The 17,578-nt window shown below is 38.8% G+C and overlaps 1 protein-coding gene across 22 annotated transcripts in view; it reads left to right on the top strand.

The window, feature by feature from the left end:
• The window catches only part of MIPOL1 (mirror-image polydactyly 1), a 175,516-nt gene extending 163,427 nt beyond the window's left edge, over window positions 1-12,089 (top strand). For all 22 annotated transcript variants that reach the window (XM_085225228.1, XM_085225245.1, XM_085225236.1 and 19 more), the window contains one exon: window positions 7,238-12,089. In XM_085225228.1, coding sequence (XP_085081354.1) covers window positions 7,238-7,304 — 67 coding nt within the window. In that variant the 3' untranslated portion in view covers window positions 7,305-12,089. The remainder of the gene's footprint in view (window positions 1-7,237) is intronic.
• Window positions 12,090-17,578: the final 5,489 nt, after the last annotated feature.

Below are 17,578 nucleotides of genomic sequence, written 5' to 3' on the forward strand. Positions count from 1 at the left end.
CCTACAAGGAAAGCTTATTAGAAATACACAGAATGGTATAATATGGTGACTTATCTCTTACTGATCCTTTTAAAGTTTAGAGTCTCTTAGTAAGCCCATTTCCTACAGATTCTTATAGGTATTATCAAACTACTGTTCCTGCATCAGAAATCCTAACTCTTTGTTTTGAACATTAGATTTTTGACCTTTTTTTAATATTCCTGAAGAAGAATTTACAACAAAACAAAACTTGCTTCAAAGAAGGTCCTTTCTGCATTTACTGAAGTATGTCTCAGCTGAATGTGGAATAAGAAGGTTAAGTAGCCAAGAGAACTGTGCTCTGTATCCAGCAATTTTAGACTCTTAATTCTGTAGGCATTTATGCCTGTACTTCTTAAATGTGTGTGCATGCATGCACACACATGAGGGACCCAGTCCAGCTCAAAACTACTTGTATATAATAATTAAATAAATAAATAAATAAATAAATAAAAATAATAAATTGCAGATCTTTTCCGTCTTCTTGGCTGGCTGAGCTTCAGCAGGTCATTTCCCTTCTCTCCATGCTGTTTTGCCACATGCAAAATGCGCATGATTCAAAATAGGCTTGATGTCTGCCTTTTAAACACAACATTTCTGACCATCCTTCCAGATTGTGAATGTTCAAATGAAAGAATATTTGCTTTTTTGAGACTGTATTGCTCTCAAAAAAGAAGGTGGGGAACTGATCAGAGACAGAATAAGTGTGCCTGTAAATCATGGCTCTCTAGTCATACTTTTCATTATTAACAAAGGGCAGGTCTAGTGCTCTTCAGGAGTTGATAGGAAGCATCAGCTTTCTTTTCAGCTGATTTTATTCTTTTTCAGATGAATAAATACTGTGACAGAATACTTTCTGTGTTGAAGATACATTAGCAATAAAGTAAAACTGCTAGCTTTTCTTAGGCAGATGATGGAGAGTTCCCGCAAGAAAATCTAGGAGATCCTTGTCTAGTCATATCAGCACAAACTATGTGGAACTGCTGTCACAGTGAAGAGTAGGCTTATGTGTCAAGATTTCTTCTAGAAAGTCACTGTGGTACAAAGAAAGTGGAAACAATAACTGTCAGTACTAAAAGCATTTCAAGCTTTGGAAAAAGGGTTTTCTTGCACAAGTAAAAGTAGTAAACTTTGCATAAAACCAGTATATAAACTATGGGACTGAGGCTGGTGTTAACTAGGTGAAATTCTGTGGTCTGATTAAATAATGTGATGAGTATTATTTGGCCTCCAGTATGCCAGTATATTCTCTATTTCATTTACTTTTTGTTTCTTAACTCTTTAATGTCAGGCATGTGCTTAGATCTGAAAGTTGGATCTAGCAGTACAGGTCTCTGTCTGGTCTAAAGGGCAAGTATATTGTAGATTTCAGTTTACTGAAGCAGATGGTGCCATAGCATAATGATTTCAGGGTTTCTTTTTCTTTCTTATAAGCTCATTTATTTTAGACAATTGGTGTATGTTGTCCTGAGAAAGCATTTGAAAGCAAAGGAGCAATACCTTTCACAAGATGACATTAAATCCAGCACAGATGCAGAACTGCTGATTCTGTATTATTCTGTACATTCTGTACACAGTATTCTGTGTAGCAATCTACATTAATGTAAAGTAGAGTAAAAACAGACCAACTGTGTTTATCATTCACTTTTCCTGCTGCTGGTGATGGCACAAGGTGAATAGTAATGGTGAGCTAGCTCATAATCTTCCAAACAGAAGGTAGAGAGCAAACAATGTGACAAGATTAGTTATTGTGGACCACAGATAAAGGCTTAATATTTTAGCCAAGGCCTGTGTAAGCCTGGTTTATTTTGAAATATGTCTGCTGTCAGGAGCCCAACTGGCTGTATTTGCTTCTAAGTTTAATCATATACAGAATTACTCTTTTGAGCTGAGAAGATGAGCTGAGAAAGGGATTTAATAGGAATGCTTGTTTTGTGACAGGGCTTTTCAGAGACAGAATGGCTTGCCCAGCCAAATTTAAGGTCTGTAAGTTTAATTGAACATACATTTTGGAGTGACATTACAACCAGTTTTGGTCAGGCAGGAATTGGCTGCAGTGTCTGGAGTAATTAGATTCAACACTGTGGTATACCACAGTTTAGAGTTTGCTGATGCTGCTAAATCAGTCTCTAAGACTTATCTTTTAAGACTATTTATATCAGTCAGTCCAGCCACCTGTCTACCACAGGGCACAGAATTCTACCCAGTAATTCTGGCATCAGGTTTAAAACTGCTGCTGAATAACCAGAATCCAATGCAAAAAGTGCAGAGGAAACTTGGTTAGGCAGTTAGGAAACTGGTCCTTCTGAGGCAGTGTAGTCTTTAACAGAAAGATGGTTTGCAAAGGAATTATTACAGTCTGGTATATGACCGATTACATGCAGCCAGGTTATGTTTTTAATAAATCAGTTGGAACTTACTGTTTTTCTAAAGGTAGGTTTTTATGGTGACAAAAATAATATTTAAATTTAGGAGCAAGAATAGTTAAAGTTTCATTCACCCACCCAGAGGGCAAGAGAGAGATGCCTCTGTAGCATGGCAGGCCACATACTGCAAGGCCTTACCTGTACATTCCAGGTTTTGGTGCTGTAAATATTTAAACATTTTATTCAAAGAGAACAGCTTCCACAAGTGAAACTGAAAACAGTTCCTCAGAACTCAATGTTAGCGCAGTGCTGCTTCCTGAAGAGGGAAGCCACTGGAGTCTGGCTCGCTTCTGCAAAACTGAACCAGTTTCCTCTCACCTCTAGAGTAAATGAGGCACTGACCAAGAACCTAGTTCTAGGAAGGTGCTTCTCTCTCCTCTCTTTGTCACTAGTTTCCTTGACTTTTGCAAAAAATACTTTGTAGGGTTCAGTGAAACATATCCAAGAGGAAAACCAAAGGAAAGGAGAGAAAAAAGTTGTTTTTTTTTCATACTGAGGTGAAATTAAGTGAATTTTTTTGTGTGACCACTCAGTGAGCAGTCAGTTCTTCACTGAGCTTAGCTGCTAAATTGCTTGCAATGCTTTTGTCCAATGCATTGTATTTATCTAATATATTTTAAAATGCTTTGTTTCTAAAGGGAATTTGTGTTAGCAAAACACATTCCAGAAGAAGCCAGATGTCATGCAAGTAAGGCCATCTTCATAGACTAAATCTAATCTTATCTATTGGAAAGATAACTAAGGGTTGTAGTTTAGGTTTATAAGCCTTTATATAGCATTTCAAAATCCAGGAGGGTTTTGCTTTTATCACTTAACCCCCTGTACGCAGGTAGAAGCTATTGTTTTCTGCTTGTCTGTACATTGCTTTGCAGATTAGGGCATAGGCTACCTGAAGGATGCTTTCCTTGTGTTTCTTTTCATTTGAACATACATTTTGGCCACCTCTTGGGCACGATGCCCTGGAAGATCATTCTGTGACGATGCAACTCTGTCATGTACAGAACTTGTGATAAAAGCCACTGCTTTCATTTGGAGTGAGTTGTTTTGGTCAAAAATGTAGCAGTGTGGAAGGAGCTATGTGGATTTACATGGTTTCAGATTTTTTCCTGATCCCAAGCTCCAGTTTAAAGCTGGATTTCTTCAGCAGTCAGCAGTAGAGAGGGTGTTTACACCAGTAGATACTGTTTTTTCCAACTCTACATCCAGCTTCTGGGCTCCTTAAGCAAACTTCTCTGGCAGTAAGAATTTTAAGTCTTACTGAAGCTGATTCTAGGATCAGAAGGGTTATACTCAAGGGAATAAAACTCTATGAAGGTCTGCTAAAAGTCAAATTGTTTTGTCAGTCTGTTCAGGAACTATGTAAGAGTATTCCATGTAACATCATGCAGTCTATATAGGCTCTTGTCAGCTGTATAGATGGTAAGAGAATGCAATTTAAAATAATTGAAAGAGGAGCTGAGCATGATGGAGAATCTGTCTTGAGAAAGACATAGCTGACAACATTCATGTTCAGGCAACATTTCAAGACTCTTCACAATGATGTATCTTTTTCTCAGTTCTTCCAAGCATCATATTGCACATTGCATTTATACTATGAAAAGTGTTTACTCACAAGGAAAAGAAACCTTCATTTGTCAAATCTATGTCTTAGCATACTATCGAGTATAGTCAGTGCTGCTTTCAGTGAAGTAAAATATAGTGAGGCTGTACTGATAGATGAATCATGATTGCACAAAGCAATAGAAGATGCTTTCTTCAGGTCACTGCCCTCTGTATTTTGAATCAAACTCTACAGACCTCTAGACTTTCAGGGTAGTTCCCACATGTCTCATTTGGCTGTTGAGACATTTCAGTTAGTTTTGATCTTGAGGCATCGCGCTATTCCTTTAGCTTATTGCAGATTAAGATGCTCACTTTCCAAAAGGAGCTGCCTGCAGTAACCCACCAGGCTTGGTGCAAAGCCTGGCCAAGAAGGGGTGATTCTGTCATCCTCACCCCTCACAGGTAGTGCCTCGCTTACACAAATGGCCTTATTAGCTGTCTTTTATTACTCACAAAGAAAAATGTTGCTTAGTGTGAGTCAGAATGGCAGAGTTGGGCCCTGGGTGAACAAAGAGTCCAGGATTATCGTTCCGAAAAGCCCCCTGAGGCCTGTATCAAGAGTTATTAAGCACTGATTCAGCCCATAGCATTATTTTGTAGGCTTAAGAGGGATTTCAGTGGTATATTGGGTCTTCTGTCTGTGTAGGGGTGAATTTTGCCCTCTGTTTTTTTTATCTTATAAATAGCTGATACTGTTTCTCTTTTACATTATTGTTTAAATCTCTTTCATAGGTACAGTTTCTTAATCCTCTGCTGCATTTTTTTTTCCTTTCTTCTAATAAAGAATAAATAAATTTGCAAATCCACACATGACTGAAACAAAAGGCAAATAAGCCCTGCATGGTTTGAATTTGGTACTGGATATTTCATTTTGATGATTTCAGTCATGATTCATTTGAAAAGCAGAAGCTATGTTTGTTAAGCCTCATTATTTTCTATGAAGCCTGACAGTTTCAAGGTTAAACACAAGACATCTACTTTCATCCCAGTGGCATTTCTGTTCAAACAAGGGCAGCTCCTCACTAACTTACATGCTGCCATGTGCAGTGCCATTGGCTGATCCCAGTGTGGAGCACAGCTGAGCCTGACTGTAGGACCCCTAACCTGCATCTTTGAAGGAAACCTCAATCGTTAAATACATTTTTACCCGTCTTCTGTAAGCTACATGATTTCCTTTTGACTGAGCAGAAATTTTAATAAGCTGTGGTTTTGGATTTTGCCATTTCTGTCGTGTATCAAGAAACAATTGGAAATCCAAACCTTCTGTTTTAAATGTTACTCCTTTTCTTTATGTCCTGAAGAATATTAGAGAAGGTTTTAGTGAGAGAGAGCGGGAGGGAGGGAAGAACCTCCAGTGATGTTTAAAGTGGTAAGAAAGCTGCAGTGGTGCTTCTGAAAGTAGAGGGTAGAAAGTCCTCTTTGCTGTTGATATTGAGGGATGATCTGTCATTGTTTTCTGAAGTTGCACATGGACTGAGAGCTGATTTAACAGGGAAACATCTCAGGAGGAGGAGCTGAGGAAAGTGTGACCTATAAGTAACTATGAATTAGAACTCTTAGAACCCAGAAGGCATATATTCATCCACTTTAAGGAGTAAATATGCTGGAAAATTCCTGACTGTGTACTTGTGTGAACAAACTGTAGTGTTTTAGAACTGTCTGGGTAGCACCTTCAGAAAGACAAAGTGCCATAGATTTATGTTACAAAATAGGAAAAAATGCACTCATTGGTTAAAAAAGGAGAATCAATACATGGACAATAGGAGGGAGAGGCGTGGCTAAGCAGTAACTCTTTACCTATACTTAAAAAGTGAAATTGAAGTCATTAAAAGCTGATTCTTTAGAATCCCTATGAAACAACTAGAACCAGGTGAACTTTCCACATACATTTCCTGGTGTCTGATAATTGTGTTAGGGTGGTGAATTCTTAATCAAGTTTCAGGAATTAAGTCATCTGGTGAGTACAATAAGAGGTGTAGTTTCATGTCACTTTGTGGTTCCTGGAAAACAAGAATGTTTCAGTACGTACCATACGTGTTAGTCACGACTTGCGGCATTAAATCCAAAATGTGTTAACTAGTTTTCCTGCTCTGATACAGCCATTAGATAAAATATGTTTTACAGTTTTGATAAAATGGTGGGTTTTTTAATCTACATTCCTTATGTTATATAATATTAAAAAAAAAAAACAACTATCTTTTCAGATAAGAAGCAATGGTCAACTTTGCAATAGTGAATACAGCTACTTGAACTTATGTTTCTTTTTTATCCATTATAGAAGGTGTGTGCATAATATGCTGGTTACTGCTCTGAAAGTGTTCCACTACTTGCAGTGCCTAGCTCTGTATAGATAGTTTATTTGTGGGATAGCTTTCATGGAAGAATTCTGTAAAGTTGAAGAAATAGCTTAAATGCAAGATTACTGGAATGCTGAAAATAAATGCATGCAAATGGAAAAACCCTGAACACATTTATAGTCCTTTGTGTTTCCCTACCTATAAAAGGAAAGAACAAATTAAATCACCAAGATGCTGGACATGCTTATAGCCTGTCCATTAAAATTAAGGATTAGATGCCTCTCTGATCCACTTATTTTGACTGTTACTTTTTCTGCAGTCTCCATAACAGTCATACAGGCCACCTTCAAATATTGTGCACATCAGAGACTTGGCTTGTCGTTACTTTGAAAAAGCTTCTGACATAAAACACGTGGGATTTGGGCATAAATTTATAAATTGAACAATAAAAATATCTTGCACTGCTGAGTAACAGCAGGGTGTTTTTTAAAGGGAAATAACAGCTAAGTGTTAAGTTTAAGAAGAGGTATGTACTGGCCAAATTTTTAAAAGAACTGAACATTGTGCTAATACCAAAGAGTATGTGTGCCACAATTGCTGTGCAGGGTTTTGTGTTGGTTCCTTGCGGGGATTCACATACTCCATATACTATAAAAGAAAAGCAAGTTGCTATGTATCCCTGACTGCAGATGGGTTGGGTTTTAGGTTAAAAAGTTTTCTGTAAGTTGTCTGCGTTTTCCCTTAATGTCTCTCCTTTACAGTAGTGCTTTGTTTCTGAGCGTGACCACCACCAGGACAGCTTGGTTCAGTGCAAACACTGTCTCTTTCAGCCAGAACATTCCTAACATTAGCTTCCTTTTTTTTCTCCTCTCCCTCTCCCCTGCCCCCTCTCAGGTTGGAAAGGCTGGTGGACGTCCTGAGGAAGAAGGTTGGAGCAGGGACCATTAGGACCGTGATCTGATTGAAAGCTTCAGTCTAAGGAAGCATTCACATCTGGTGACCAGGCTGCTTCATTCAGCACTGTGTAAACACTAAAGCCTTAACTTAGCAAACAGTTGTTAGAAGTGGGACACTCCAGCGACATTCCAAGCTGAGATAAAATCAAATCATAAATGTTTAACTACTTTGCTGCTGAGTTCTGTGATTTGTTGAAATGTTTCACTGCAAACATATATTTGTTTTTAAGCAGATGCATTGTGGCTCTGTGTACTGTGAAAAATGATATAGATGCTTATTTTAACAGTCTGTTCCATCAGTGTTACTAGACTACAGTCTGCTGCAAGCAAGGCACTGCTTGACCGTGCATTCAAATACCACCAGCTTCAGGTGCAAAATCCTGGAAAACAGCTTCAAAATTTGAATCCCTTTTGTTATTCATGAAACTGCAAACAGTCTGGTATTTGTATATTAAATACAGTAATTGATAAAGTAAGTTTACGTTCAAGAAATAGTTCTGTCCGCTGTGTTGGAGATTTTTTTCCTCGTTACTTATAGCCCATTGCAGCTAATAACCATAGCTACATCTAAAGGAAAGATGCACTTATAGCCTTATACAACACTTGAATAACTGCTGGAGTACATGGTATTTTCAGCATACCTTCTAAAGAAGTGTATAGTTAAGTTTCACTGGAGGAACGACTGCATAAATAATCATAAATCACTGAGCGAAAGCCTTGTGACATTGTGGGATGGACAGTGGAGAAGGTTTCCTGGTTTGTTTTTGGTTACTCCTTTGTCCTTCCCTATAGGGTAAATCCTTCAGATGTTCAGAAATCACCTTAGTCAAAACACATCTATTTGGTGTAAGGTGAGTGCTGCAGTGCAAGAGTACCATCCAGATTGGATTTGGGGCCAGAACGCCAGCCCTCTGCTTTGCTGACTCCCAAAGTGCCCTGGGAGAGAACTTGAAGGCTGAAGGATAAAATCCTACAAAGAAGGAGAAAACAGAGGAATGGGGAGGAAAATTGCAGGTACACAGTCATTGTAGACATTACCCAAAGATATAGGAGAGTTAGCCCTAGATGTATGTTTGGGAACCAAATATCTCCATGTATTCTGCATATTTTTATCACACAACCAAATGCGAACTGAAGAGTCAGCTCAAGGCAGCTGCCCAACAAATATGGCCCCTTGCAGGGAAATGAGTAGCATTCCTTCAAGCCAAATTTATCCAAGATCACTTCAGAAACTCCTGATGAACTCCTTTTTGACCTTTGTTCAATCCTGAGATAGCCAGTGAGACTGAAGTCTCTCCACAACATGTGTTCAGTGGGATGAAAGTTTCAGGCTTCAGACCAGAAGCCCATCAACCCAGCACCCAGCCCCTTCCAACTCTAGAGAGTGCTCCCATTCTGCATTCAGACAACTCAGTGCTCTTTTTTCCATTGTCCTCTTTGAACCTTGGATCACTAATTGAAAGAAAAGATCTGACCTGAGCTGTCAGCACTGTTGAGCCAGTTTTGCTTGAGGAAATGCTACAACCTAATTTTTCTACTACAAAAATATTGACAACCATTCCCTGTTTGTACCATCTTTTCATCTCTTTTGATTTTACATATTTTGCATCATTCACTCACCATGTTCCAGACAGAAGCCTGAGTCTCTCGTGAAGGAGCTGTCTCATGTTTTCAACTTGCCTTGTCATGCTAATCTATATCTTCTCTAGTTTTTTGGTATTTTTACCAAGATAGAGCAGGATTTGTGCGTAGTATTCAAGCTATGACTTTAACAGACATCATACTTATGTTTTCTGTTTTATTCTTCAAGCTATTTGTAATTGTTTAAGCATTAGAATTTCTTTAGGAAAGCTTCTGTCTTTTAAGTTAGTACTTCTATAATAATAATAATAACTTTAGATCTTATTCTTCAGTTATAATATCCAGTTCAGGATTCGTCATGGCATGTGCAAGATCAGAACAGATCAGAACCATTTTCTGAACATTCAGCTGCTGTATTACTATGCATTCCCTGACTGATTACCACTTGTTCCCATTCCACAGCTCATCCTTTGGAATGATATTTCCTTAGGAAATTATCACTATTTCCAGATTATACCCCTTTTCAAGGCAATTTCTTATGGCCTTGAAGTAAGTTGAACAGCATGGTGTCTGGCTAAGATCCCTATAGGGCAGTAAGGTAGTTTACCTTCACTGTGAAAATGATACGTTTATTGTTAGCTGTTGTTTTAAGCTTTTAACTACATGTTTTTCCATGTGAAGATTTTCCATCTTACTCCTTTGGCAACTGTGTTGAGGGAGCTTGTTTGCTGCTTGGCAAATGCAAGTTTACTTAATCACAGCTTGTTTTCCATGCATGAATGTGCTAGTTTCCTCCTCCCCATGTATATCAGAATTCCTCACCTTGCCCCAAGTCCTTCCTCCTCTGAGCCAATTACTGTGTGAGTGTAGGCTCCGTATAGCACAGCTGGGGAGGGAGCACTCCCTCCCCTTGTGTCAGCTGGCTTTGTTTAGGAACGTAGCATCTGCATACTTCTTACTGTGGGTAATACTTGATTCTGTACATTTATATGGTAAATTTGCTTCATTATTTTCTTTTTGACATGTGGTACCTAAGGTAAAAAAAGTATTTCCTGATTGTCTTATGTCTTGTACCAAATGACCATGAGCTTTTAAGTTAGCTTTTAAGTTAGCTTTTTTTTCATATCACCCTGCACATATATTACTTTGAATCATAATTAAATTAGGCATCAATTTTTAAAATTCAGATAGAAAAGTTTATTTTCTTTTGGAAAAGTCCTTGGGAAATTGGCTGTGCTGGAAGGTGAAGAGTTGGGCTCTACGACCTCCTTGATCATAGCATGGTGTGTGGTCCTCAGCAAATCCTGCAGTGACTGTTGTAAAAGACGTGAAGACCCTCGAGAGGTACACAGGCACCCTGGGGGAGCTCACAGGGACCTCCGTGGGTTAATGGCAAAACACTTTCACTTCTTCACCCACTGCAGTGAATGACAAAGGTTGGGCAGTTCCAGAAATAGAGGCCCAGCCCTTGGTGCCTTCAGGTGGATTTCTGGCCTCAGTGAACTCAGTCTGAGTTTTGTCTTTCAGTGTAATGAGGGCAGGAACTCTAATCTGGCATGTAGAAATAGGCAATAATGATAACACAGATTAATTGGCTTTTGTTGTGCAGTTTATTCAGTGAGAAGTGATTGATGTCTGTGAAATGCTCTGAAGGCAGAGAAAGCCTGCCCTATATAGCAGACATGGAGAAGTCACTTCTGTCCTAACTTGTGGAGAAAGATGAGCTTGCATCAGATTTAGTAATAGAAATAGCAATTTGTTTTCTACCTGGTGATGAAAGGTTGCTCACCATGGGCAATGTTTATGGTGACAATTGCAATTACTGGTCAAATTATTGTCCCTGTTGTTTTGAAGAGCACTGAGATGTTCAGGAATACTCAACCCCTGTGAGATTTCCTGTGTTTCTCTTGATGATCCTGCAGCATGCTTGCATTGGGAGCCATTTCTGCAATATGCCAGGGTAAAATATGTAAATAGCATCATGTTGGCTTGGGATAAAAGCGTTATTAATGCTTTTCGGCACTGTAATTATATTCATAGTAAGCCTTCCCTAAGCCCACACTAATTAACAATATTATGACAAATCAACTTTAACAGAAAAGAACTGTGGACCTTTAGTCATTTAGTACTGTTTTCATTCAGCCCATAACCCAAAATGAGTAGCATGGTTTTCTGCACGAGTGCCAGGAAAACTATTGATACTTGCAAAGTAAGTTTAGAGCCAGATCAGTCATGTTTGCAGAATCCCATAGATGAAGTCAGTTTGATTCTCCTTTAAATATATTCACAATAAAGCAAGATTCACTAGTTAACCATTAATATAGAGGAACATGAAAACAACTCTTATGAGTAAGCCATCATATTTAAATAGTTTAGTAATGTCAATATGTTGTCACTGGCACACTTGTTTATCTATTTATTCCATATCACAGGACACTTCACAGATATTCACCTTAATTTTCAAATTCAATGGCTTTATAAATTTTCTTATCAAATGATCAAGAATTATAACATCCTTAATCCACATACACAAATGAACCTGCTATCTAAATGTCGAGATTCTTCTGTGCTATTATTCTCTTCATTTAGAACACTTCCTGATGAAGGCCGCTAGCATTTTCTTCTTCTTTTTTATTTGTACGCCACAACATTTTTGTCACATACAGGAATAAGCTGTAAGACACATTAAATTTCTGACTGACAATTTCTCTCATATTGATCTTACTATGATCACAGTGTTAATGTGCTGACTGTTATCATTGTACCACTTCACATCAGGTCTACAGAGCTATACTTCCCTTGTTTATTCTTCTCATGCACTGGTAAATAAAATGCATTCACAAGTCCAAAAAACAAAGTGGTGTTCTCGTATTAGGTTGATTATAAGTCAGCTGTTGAGCTTCACTGGTCTAAACATTTCATTCTTCAGTTTTGTTGGGAGCACACGTGTTCTGGGAGGCTTTTAAACAAATGCTTGAAATGGTTGAAAGATTTACATTGCTGGTGCCTAGCTAAATATGTAGTCTTTAGAAAAGACATGGTTTATTTTGGCACCATTTGAAAAACTCAAATATTTTAAACATTTGTTAAGTTTGAGCTTGCACATTTCAACGAAAAGTTTGCATTCCAAAATTACATCTCAGATTACCTGTCTCTCTCTCTCTTTTGTATTTTGTAATCCTTTTATTAAAATAGTCTTTGCAAAAGAAGTTCATTTTTGGGGGGAGGTGTTTGTTTGTTTGTTTTAAATTGTAAAATATTGCCTTTACCTTAATCAATTTTAAGGTAACATTTACCTGGTAACTCTATTCAGCTAAACTTCAGAAATGCAAGTACAGAAATGCTTTCGGAATTTAGATCTTCATGTGAGTGGCCAAGGCTTGTTTGTAAAATTAGTCAAATACAAGAATTCTGGCCAAATCCTGCAGAGGTTCACACATAGTCATTCTGAATGCTGAGATAAATAAGTACTAACCCTGATGTTAGGGGTGCAGGGCCAGACAATAAAGAGAGCAGGTTGAATGAGTACTGAACTGATAAAATAGAATAGCTCAGGGAAAAAAAAAGACTTTTGCCTGGAGTTGTTTTTCTTTTTGGTCTTTCCCTCCCTTGGCTGGGGGAGGGGCTGCAATGTTTAGCCTAAATTTTTATTTTAAAACCAACTTCCACCTTTGATTTTCCCATAGGTTTTTACCTGAAAGTTATACTGAATCTTAAAAAAATGAGAACTTATAAATTGAAAACACTATATTTTGTATAAATCCTTCCAGATTCCCAGTTCAACAAACACTTGAGCATACCACTACAATTATGCACGTGCTTTGGTGCGTTGCCCAGTCAACAGCCAACTGCAAAGGGTCACACGCCTTTCTGCGAAGCTGTCATCAGGAGGAGTTTGGCGTGTTTCCTCCATGGTTACCTGGGGCCAAAGGTCCAAACAGTGCCACATTCACAGGAGTTCCTAAGCATTTGAATGGTTTCTGAACATGCTATGGCAGATCCATTGTCATACAGTGAAATAGCAACGTACCTGGCAGAATTCGTCACCTGATAAACCTTGCAGAATAAATTACATGAATTTAAGATGATTACTACTCATACATGAATATGAATACTGTGTTTCACATATGACTGAACAATGGCATGATTTCTCAAAGAATTCAAGGGGTGGAAGCTGTGGGTTTTTTTGTTTTGTTTTGTTTTTGATAAAGTAAGTATTACTAGAACTACTACCAAAGCCAAATTCATAACAGAAAAGAAGAATACAAAAGCGAAAGATGGAAAAATGAAAATCTAGTTTGGTGCTATTTTGATTTATTGTCTGTAACCTCAAGACCTTTGCTCACAATTTTTGACTTTCACTGAAGTAGTGCCACTATTTCACAGATTCTTTCTTTTCAAATAGGTGAACTGTTTTCAAAAATCAGTTTATGAGAAATGAGGTTCCTGGGTATAAGTTGAAATCAAGCAAGATTTCACGTACTTCTAAGTGAGAATTAGCTTTTCAAAAAGTTAACTAATATCTTCATTGGATATTTGGATTATCGAGAGAACATACATAGCTCAGATGCAGCCTATGTGGAAGTATACTAGAGCAGAAATAGAATAAGAAACGGTAGGATTCTCCATCAACACATGCTTTCCAAACATTAGTGGTGCACTTAAGCAAAAGAAGAAGACACAAGAGATAAAATTTAGAATGTGATCTGCTATGGCAATTGTTTTATCAGCATGCTTTGAAATGGAGGTGCAGCAAATGAAACACTTGAAGCTATGACCTCCAGATCGGCAGACCAGTTCTACCACTTAACTGTATTCTTTCTGGTGGGGAGAGAATACAGCTTTGCACACAGGTCAAAAATATAGAGCTCTGTATCAGTGTTGTAGGATGTGGAGCCGTGGGGCTCCAAAACAGCATATCATGATTTTCATACTTGGAGTTATGAGTTATGTATGATCCAGTCAGCATACTGAGAAAGACGTAGGTAAATCCAAGTAGAATCCAAGTAAAAGCTCTGATTTACTTGGATTCTACTTCCTACAAAGACAGAGAAGGCATATATCAGGACGCCAAAACTGGTCAGCGCTGAAGCTGCATAACAGCAAAGTGCAAGGTAGAAATTACATTTTGAGCCAGAACAGCAGAAAGGAGTGGTATGGGAAAAAAAAAAAAAAAAAAAAAAAAATTGCAGGAGTGTGGAAGCATAGTCTGCTTCAGATGGAAAAAAAGGAGGAAAATTTATTACAGTAAGCAACAGAAATACTTCATTTTGCAGACACATAGAAGTGTTGAAAATGTCATGGAAGTCATAGCACAACACGGATTCTGAAGTCTTTGAATGTAGGTGTCTTGATGAAGCTAAAGTTGATGTGAGAGTGTGAGGATAAGAAATCTGCAGAAATTTGGTTGTGTTCAGTTTGTTCACTGAATTCTTGTTTGATATGACAGGATATCTCAGTTCTAAATTTTGAATAAAACAACATTCCTAATTAACATTTAGCTGGTTTGGTCCCTGTGTAGCCAATATGTGTCCCCCCTGCTTCTCTCAGGTTGAGCAATAGAAATCACACCAGTCCTATCGCTAAAGCTTTTTTGTTATAAAGAAGTATAAATTTAATATCACCAAAATAGTAAATATTGAACCCTCTTAAGGTTTTCATTAAGAAATCTCAGCATACATATAAAAGAAAGTGAAAAACAATAGCACTTTCTCCCAGTGATGGGTTTCTTCACACAGGGGATGATCAGAGTTGGTCACAATGGATGAAGGATGTTCCAAGCAGATTTTAACACCTCTATTGCAAGTATTGTGTGTCCGTATGTCAGTTTTACTGTGGCTTGGGTGTGTGAAATGCCACCTCTGGCCATCACCCACAGCTCTTTGTCACATTTCTAACAGTTGCCACTCTGCTTTTCAAAGTCACAGCTTCATCTGTCCCATAGAGTAGTTCTCTATTCTGACCCGGAGGCATTGCTTATGGAACTTGCTGCTCCTCTGAGAGGTAATTTTGAACTGGTAGCTTGAAATGCAGAAGAGGGTCAGAGATGTGCAAACTTGTGTTGTGCTCTGTGTTGAGCAAAGACGTACCAGCGTGCAGGGAGATGTGTGCAGAGTGTAAGGAACAGCTCTTATATGCACACATACAGCATCAAATATCTGAGTACAGCAGTGCTGCTGTAGCATGCACTAGAAAAGAGGCCAGAAAGCTTCACAGTTTTGCCCTGCTTTGATCACCTAATGGAGAAGCTCACCTCAATTGCTTTCCAAGCAGTTAAATGTCCCACTTCCTCTGCTTTTTGCTAGTCTGCTCATGATAACTTTATTTCCCAAGAGCTCTAACAGCCACTAGAGTAAGACACTTAAAAATTTGAACTGCCATTGCCTAAAGAAAATATGCTTTCATCACATGCGTTTTTGTGAGTTCCCACAGGACTGTTCTCAGCATTCCTATATAGCAAAGCCACTGCTGCCTGTGGTGGCTGCCTACTCTGATTTTCAGTAGAGGTGTTATTCTTGTAATTTTCCATATGTTGAGATTTGATCTGCAGGTGACAAACACTGCACATTACGAGGTGTTTCGTGCAAAACTTCACCCTTGCACAGACTGATTTCCTGTATCACCAACCATTTGTTATCAGGTGACCTGCTGCCTACTATCTCATTAAATGTCCAATTTTTTTTTTTTCAGCACTGCTTTCATTTGCTCTCCTTAAAGCCACCTGCTGCAGGTACCTGCTGGGAGCAGTTACTGTGACTTCTCACCAGCAGTGAGTTGAGCCAGTGCCTGGCAGGCTGCACCGCACACTGACCTCCTGACCCAGGATGTGCTGGAGTTACACCACCAACTGTCACCAACATGTCCTGTTCCCTACTTCACCCCACCCCCCACTTGTCAAACCTGTAAATTATGTCTTTGGTTCCTGTTCAGTTTCTCTTCTACCCAAGTAATTCATACACAACACGTGTCTAACTAGCTGCCATGTTGGTTTTGGGGGATTATAATGTGTCCACGTAGCGTAGTTCTCCTCAAGGACAAACATTACTCTTCATAAAGATGGGAAACAGTCCCTGATAGAATGATTCAACAGGTCAACCCCCAAGTTCCTTGTTTTCCTGTTGCTTTCCAGGAACACAGGCTGCCTACAGGGCTGAAGTTAACCCAGCATCCCTCAGCTTGTCACAAAGAAGCCACCCTATAGCTGGCCCAGGTCTTCACATGGAACCACAGCCATGAGGTTTTGGATCCCTCTAAGGGGCTACACAGAGAACCCATTGCTGTTATTGGACTTGCTTCCTGGTCTGTCTTCTATCACCTTCAGACCAGAAAGTCTCAATATCCTGCTTTTGACTGTGGTGTTAAAGAGGAAATTAATCTCTCAAATCCTTCCCTGTTTTGATAACTGGAGACCCTGAATGGCCTTACCTTCCCTTGGACAAACTGACTAAGGAGAGTTTCTGATACCACCTACCAGGTACAGCTCAAACATTACAGCATTCCTGAGTTCTAACTCTTGGATGTGAGGATGCTTGAACAGAACCCAGCACTCCTTCCCTGTCTCAGACCTGGGCTGTACAGAGCCCATTCCCATTCTCTCACCATATGTTCTATCTATCCACAGGACCATGCTCACCATTAAGGCTCAGTGTCACCCAGGGCCTGGTGGATCACCTGTCACAGCCAACCACCAGTGCGGCCTCTGTCCTGCTTGGGTGTCCTGTGATGATAAAGGAACCTGCCTTCAATTCAGGCTGGAATGTCTCTGTAGTCAAACTAAACTGCCATAATAGAAGTGAGGTTGGAGGGAGGTGAAGAGGAAAATGAGTAGAAGAAAGTGCAGAGATTGTAGGAAGAGCAGATGGAAGACGGATCGATGAAAGAGAGAGGGAAGAGAGATTGTATGAGGATGGAGGTGCAAGACAATAGTGAAAAGGTAAGCTGAGGGAAATATGATGAAATAGAAGTAGGAGCTCATATTATCAAGCACTACATCATTGATCCATGGCCCACCCCCATGTCTTGTATTTTTATTGCTGGGCCATGAATGGTCCCAATATGAAAAGAAGTAAGTCCCTGTCGCAGCTGTTTGAAAGTCACAAGAGGTGAAGCCAGGAAGATGTCTGATAAGGCTGCCACACAGGAGAAAGGAAAAGAAAAGAAAAAAGAAAAGAAAAAAGAAAAGAAAAGAAAAGAAAAGAAAAGAAAAGAAAAGAAAAGAAAAGAAAAGAAAAGAAAGAAAAGAAAAGAAAAGAAAAGAAAAGAAAAGAAAAGAAAAGAAAAGAAAGAAAGAAGAAGGGAAGGGAAGGGAAGGGAAGGGAAGGGAAGGGAAGGGAAGGGAAGGGAAGGGAAGGGAAGGGAAGGGAAGGGAAGGGAAGGGAAGGGAAGGGAAGGGAAGGGAAGGGAAGGGAAGGGAAGGGAAGGAGGGAAGGGAAGGGAAGGGAAGGGAAGGGAAGGGAAAAAGAAAGAAGAAAAGAAAAGAAAAGAAAGAAAAGAAAAGAAAAGAAAAGAAAAGAAAAGAAAAAGAAAAAGAAAAGAAAAGAAAAGAAAAGAAAAGAAAAGAAAAGAAAAGAAAAGAAAAGAAAAGAAAAGAAAAGAAAAAAAGAAAAGAAAGAAAAGAAAAGAAAGAAAAGAAAAGAAAAGAAAAGAAAAGAAAAGAAAAGAAAAGAAAAAAGAAAAGAAAAGAAAAGGAAAGAAAAGA

This window comes from Meleagris gallopavo, chromosome 5 (genome assembly GCF_905368555.1).
Source record: "Meleagris gallopavo chromosome 5, MGAL_WU_HG_1.1, whole genome shotgun sequence".
In the NCBI taxonomy this organism is placed as follows: Eukaryota; Metazoa; Chordata; class Aves; order Galliformes; family Phasianidae; genus Meleagris; species Meleagris gallopavo.